The sequence below is a fragment of the Limulus polyphemus genome, unplaced genomic scaffold (assembly GCF_000517525.1).
Source record: "Limulus polyphemus unplaced genomic scaffold, Limulus_polyphemus-2.1.2 Scaffold450, whole genome shotgun sequence".
Lineage (NCBI taxonomy): Eukaryota > Metazoa > Arthropoda > Merostomata > Xiphosura > Limulidae > Limulus > Limulus polyphemus.
In genome coordinates this window covers 383,281-389,429 of record NW_013666060.1, presented here as the reverse complement: position 1 = coordinate 389,429, position 6,149 = coordinate 383,281, and the positions used below count along the sequence as shown (strand labels likewise).

Below are 6,149 nucleotides of genomic sequence, written 5' to 3'. Positions count from 1 at the left end.
CTATTATTGGCTGGTAATTCCTGTTTCACCCTGCACTTAAGCTTTTTAAAGGAACACCAGATTTCTATAAAAATAGGTATCTTCAAGGGGTCATGGTAACATTGTTTAAACTAGAATTATTATATATTTTTATTACTTCTAGTTATTAATATTACATGTAAAAGAGAATACTCTGTTTGAAACTGTCACCTTAGTGAAATTGGTTGGCACCATTGTGTTTGTTATTGAGTTATCATGTAATAAAAAAGAAGCAGAAGAAAGAATAACAAGGAATTCAAACTTTTTGCTATGATACTTACAGACATTCCTAGAAATTGTGACTCAGTCATTACACGGATATTGTTATAAAAGGAAACACTGTGTAGTATTGTAAAGTTCTGATGACCTATTGAGGAAATATTTAAAATGCCATTTTGATGAATAATGCGAACCATCTCTACATAGCAGTGCTATCGCCTGCTTGATAAACACGAAATTGAAGTTAACAGACCCACAAGCCAAAAGTTCACAAGCATCTAGTCACACTCTCGATATTAATTGCTGTTTTCTTAAACTAACGAAACTGGAATCATAGAAATTTCTTTCGACCACATAAGTGTCAAGTACCCCGATACAGTTGAAATGGATGTCCGTGTCTTTGGTTTATTTAAACGTGGTCTTGGAAGCCGAGATCCATTTACCGTAGGGCGTCTGTAGAACGTTTGCCAAAATATGGAGTCTAAGACTGACCTCGCCGTTATTCTCAGAAGCTTATTACAGTGGAAACTGTGGTGTCTGAATAAGTGTATAATTACAGCCATAAGAATGTGAACAGTCAATAATGCTCCAGTGGTAGCACGGGACATAAAAAAATCGTTCTAACAAAGAAGGCATTCTCAGAAACAAAAATAATATGCAACTTGACTTCAGGAAAACATACTTTTTATTCCTGATGTTTTCGCTCAAATAATTTTTTCAGTAGGGTAAAAAGAGGTAATGTTCAATTTGCAGTTTGAAGCTTCAGCTAAATTAAGTTGTAAACAGTGAGAAGTTATTAGTCTGTGAGAAGTAATTTAAATTTTTGTTGTTTTTCTTTTTGGAGTTTTCCATAATACCACTACTTTTAAGTTACAGGAACCTTCTAATTTGGTTTTAGGAAGTTACGTGTAGGTATTTGTATTGAGGTTTTAAGGGTGATAAGATTTATAACAGAGTCTCATATCCTAAAATATTGGATTAATCTAGTTGGAGTGGAGTAAGTCCAGCGAAATCCTTGGCCTGGATTAGCTGGTTTAATATTCCAAAAAAATTGAAAACACCTAAGTACTTATAGATTAAACAGACCCTAATTTTATAATAAAATTATGTTAATATGTTCTGTATAACGAAATTCGATAAATAAAACGTTTTATACGCAATATAAATTTAAGAAGAATGAGAAAGTTTTCAGGACAGTAATATGAAGCATAAATATCTATACTTTGTGTAGCATCGAAATAAGCATCTAATTAAATTTCCCTCTAAACTTATAGAATTATGACCTTAAATATATGGACAACGTTTCGAGCTGCTAGCGCAGATCTTGAAACGTCTTTTGAAACTTCCTACATAGATACACTCCATTAACGTCTTTCAACTATATACTCCTATCAAAGCTTACTGTATCACAGCCTTCTACATAATACTCTCACATTCTTGGTTTTATCACGTAATAAGCCAGACACTTGGTGTCATTTAAAAGAATAAAATGTGTCCTATGAGAAATTCCAAACTAATGCTAAAAGTAGCGAATAAACAGGTGAAAACCTATCTAAGGAAAACAATTCCAAATTACTAGTAAAGGTATCAGACATCAGACTTAAATGTATCTCAAAAGTATACTGAATTTTACCAGATATAATATTAACTAATGAAGTTACAAAGGCGTCAAAATTCAGATATCATCAGTCATCATTATGTAAACAAAATGAAGTAATTTTTTACTTCTGTAGACCTATTTTGCGTAAATAAAGGCCATTTATCCTCAGTGTTTATAAATTCAATTAATATTAAATCCTTACTAAAAAAAATTAAACCAGTGGTAGATTTGTAGGAGTGGCTGCATTAGCTCCAATTTCATTCACTTTCCAAGTTTTATAGAGCGGGAGCAATGTTATTAAGAGTAAAGGAGGTGAAACTTTAATATCTTTCATGGGTAGATGTTGCCCCATTGCGTGTGCTTCTAAAGGTCTGAAAAGGATTAGATCACGAAAAAGTGAGACTGCTGAAAAGTCTTCCATATCTAATACTTTCCAGACAGACTGTTCTTTCAGAAGCGCCCACCTCAGAAAAAAGGAGGTTAATCGTGAGCTGCTTGGAACCTCCACGCATGAATCAACTGCAGTTAATATAAACTCCTGTCATTTTTTTACGTTATTATTCGGAAAATAGATTTAGAAATGAGCTTTACTTGTGAGAAGCTGTAACATGAAGATATTGGCGATGCAGAGAAAAGTCCGAGTTGCCTTGGATCTCGAGTTTAGCTTAACATTTGATATATAGTTATAGTTTTCTTTGTAAGTCTGAAGTGCACGTGTATGGAAAATAATGTAGTATGTGATAAAAGCACCAGGGTAATAAGTAAAAAGAAAACAGGTTTTCTGGAAACCTGAAAAATGACTGCTAGATGTAGGAAAAAATATTTCAATATGAAGCTTAAATGTTTTATTTCGAGAGCACCACCTTCAATTATATTTCTCTGCTTATTTCATGCGTGTCAGTATAAAGTGAATAAGGTTACTTGAAAATAGTCTACGTTTTCCAAAGTCAGTTTGTTAGCAAACGGTGTAATTTGACAAATATATATACAATAATAATAAAAATTCATATTGAATTTACTTTCTTTCCACAGACAGAATTGCAGCCTTCAATCCTTGTCACCATAGGTTGAAGATGGGGGAAACAACAACCTATCACATTCGACTTGTTGTTTTTGGTGGAGGAGGAGTTGGAAAATCTGCAATTCTCAAGCGATTTCTTTTGAACACTTTTAACGAAAAGCATTCCCCTACCGTAGAAGATTTACACTATTGTGAATTTGCAATTGGCACTCTTACTTTGAAAGTAGACTTTTTGGACACTGCAGGAGATAATCAATTTCCCGCCATGCGACGATTGTCTATTGCCACTGCTCAGGCGTTCCTATTGGTCTACAGTGTTGATAGTAGCGGCTCCTTTGAAGATTTAAAGAAGTGTTTCGACGAAATTCGTGAGCAGCGCAGTGACTTTCAAGATATTCCGATTATCGTTGTTGGAAATAAACTGGATCTGGCAGCTGGTAGAAGAGAAATCCTCAAGGAAGACGTTGCAGAATGGGTCTTCTGTGAAATGCCACAGCTCTGTGTGAAAGTAATGGAATGCTCTGCTCGAGACAATATCAATGTCCGGGAAGTATTCAAAGCGTTCCTACAACTTTCCAAAATTTCAATTCCCGCCGATACAACTGGTTTACATCGTCGGTCCAGCGCTCATGCTTCGGGAGCGAGCAAATCCCGATCCTCGGAGGAAACTACAGCTCAGCGGCGCAGTCGCAGTCTTATTCGACGAGTCAGTAAGAAAATGAAAAAAAATCGAGATATTCCTCATAGTGACACGGAAACAAACGAATGTGTTACTTCGTGAATTTGATCTTGATATTTAAGTAAAGATCCTAAGTTACATGTATTGAAGCTTATCTACCGTTCTAAATGACGTCTCATTCCGAACTACTTTTTGTTTTCGTGAAGTTTATTTCGCTTTTTAACAGATAGCACATGATTAGCAAACTCGTTTAAATTATTCAATTTATTTAAAGTTTTGTCATTATTCTCAGTCTATTTCGTATTGTTTCCTTAAGTGTTACGTTTTCTTGTAATTTATACAATGGCAAATATTATCTGAAAATCACTATAGTTTAAGAGCCAGTGTAAACTGACAAGTGTGATTTCCGTTGTTTTTTTCTTTCGTGTGATTTGTTATGAATCATGTTCTTGTTTATCTTTCAATGCACAGTTTAGTGAATCAAATTCTATACAGTGTCAATTTATCTAATTCATTGGTTAACTGTATAAGATGAAAATCGAAGTTCAACTCTTTACAATAAAGATAAATAATAATTCTGATTGATTAACCTCACAATGAACATACTTACTATATTAATCTACTGACGAATTTGACATCTGAATTACTGTTATTCACTTTGACCATTTGTTGATTGAAATTAGTGAAATAACATTATATACTTGCATTTTTACACCTTTTCGTTGTCTGTATCTGTGAGGTTTTTCTTTATTTGTTGTGATGCGCAATGTTACACAATGGGCTATGTGTGTGAACTGCCCACCGCGAGTAATAAACCCTATTTTTAGCGTTATAAGCCCTCAGACTTATGTGAAGAAAAAAAAGTACGTTAACTTGTTTTTTGATCTTTTAACATGCTTTGTACAAAATTTTACCAATGTTTCAAAGTGAATATTTGAATAATGCTAGTTTAATTAAAATGTTTATTATGTCCTGTATAAGTGTTCAAGCTCAGTTTTTTATCTATATGTGATAAGTTTCCATCACCAAATATCGTTATTTTTCCAACACTTTTCGTACATGTATAAGAAATGTCGAAACATACGTTTCTTGTACGACATTGTAAATTTTTGTAATGAGTTAACGAATGGGGAGAGGAGCTACCCACAATGAACTACAGTACCTCCATATGCAAGTACCTCCATATGCATTCATGGTGGTATTTAATTTTTAGCCACAGCATAGTGGCTCGTATAATGGCTCCGAGTTTTTCAAGTACAGCTTACAGCCCCGTCATTTCATGACCGATTGGAGATCTAATTATATACAGTTTTGGACTCACGAGATCAAACTCTTTCGACTGATGTCTGTGACCACGCCCAAGGTCTCATAGATTAATTTAATTTAATTCTGCCTAAAACAATTTCAATTTGAGGTTAGACTCGTAGAGATCCCGATGAGTAATAAAATCGAATCGGGTATACGCGCGCCCCACGCTTGTTATTGCTGCCGCACAAAAATATAGCTGATAAAAGGAAAAGAAAAATCTTATAGATTAATTTACTCTAATTCTGCCTAAAACGATTTCAAATGCCGCGGCTACTGAGGATTCTCTCTTGTTTGGCACAAAAATCCGTATTCGTAACTACTGAAATAAACACGTACAGGAACTGAATTACCGCAGTCACAAATATGCAGTCCTCCAAACCATAAGGAATAACCTTTTATTACAGTATGTGTTACACACGTACCTAAAGGAACTTGTGTTGCTGCTGTATAATTACTATAACGTTCGAGGTAAATAGTTCTCACAACGTTTCCTTAGACTGAGAATTAAAACATCCTTAATAACTGAACATTTAAAGGAACTGTAGCTATGAATGTTGTTTTCACTTTCAACCTGCTGTTTTTAAGGATTGGAAAAGTTTCGTCTTTTTTCCCGTTTCTTTGCAAAACATCAACAATGAAATAAACGTTCTTTAAAGGATATTATAATATCAAATCATCCAAAATACTTATTCAAAATTAACATAATTATTGGCATGTCTTATGCAGTCCTAATATATCCTGCTTCTTAATTACACAGACGCAAAAAATGTCATTTTATAGAAGTGTTTGTAATTGGAGTGGAGAATTGTGGGTAATAAACCACAATTAGGCTGTATCTTTCTTGTTTCCTCTCAGTTTGACGTGTCTAAATATCGGCACCTGAGCATGTAACAGGATTGGTTACAATTTTAATGATCTTGAAGAACATTTTAAACGTTGTAACAGGTATGAAGCATGTTACATCTACTAATAGGTCCCTAAAATATCATAAACATTCTGATAAAATATTAGAACATGTTAAATGTTCTGATAGGTTTTGCCAGACATTTTTAATCACTGTTAATACTGTGACAGTGAAATACGTAACAATTTTAAACCACTGCTAACACTGACAGTGAAAGGCGTAGCAATTTTAACCACTGCTAAACATTCTTATACAAAGCAGTCATGTGTTTTAGTGATGAATGTTGGGATATTTTGCTGTTTTCTAACAGTATGATATGTTAATTTTCAATTCAGCGATTATACTATAGTTTGTTTGTTTTTGAATTTCGTGCAAAGCTACACGAGGGCTATCTGCGCTA

At 34.1% G+C, this 6,149-nt stretch overlaps 1 protein-coding gene across 6 annotated transcripts in view; it reads left to right on the top strand.

Moving 5' to 3' along the window:
• The window catches only part of LOC106458355 (GTP-binding protein Di-Ras2-like), a 24,059-nt gene extending 19,119 nt beyond the window's left edge, over positions 1 to 4,940 (top strand). For all 6 annotated transcript variants that reach the window (XM_022384545.1, XM_022384544.1, XM_022384543.1 and 3 more), the window contains one exon: positions 2,870 to 4,940. In XM_022384545.1, the coding sequence (XP_022240253.1) occupies positions 2,911 to 3,639 (729 nt within the window). In that variant the 5' untranslated portion in view covers positions 2,870 to 2,910 and the 3' untranslated portion in view covers positions 3,640 to 4,940. The remainder of the gene's footprint in view (positions 1 to 2,869) is intronic.
• Positions 4,941 to 6,149: the final 1,209 nt, after the last annotated feature.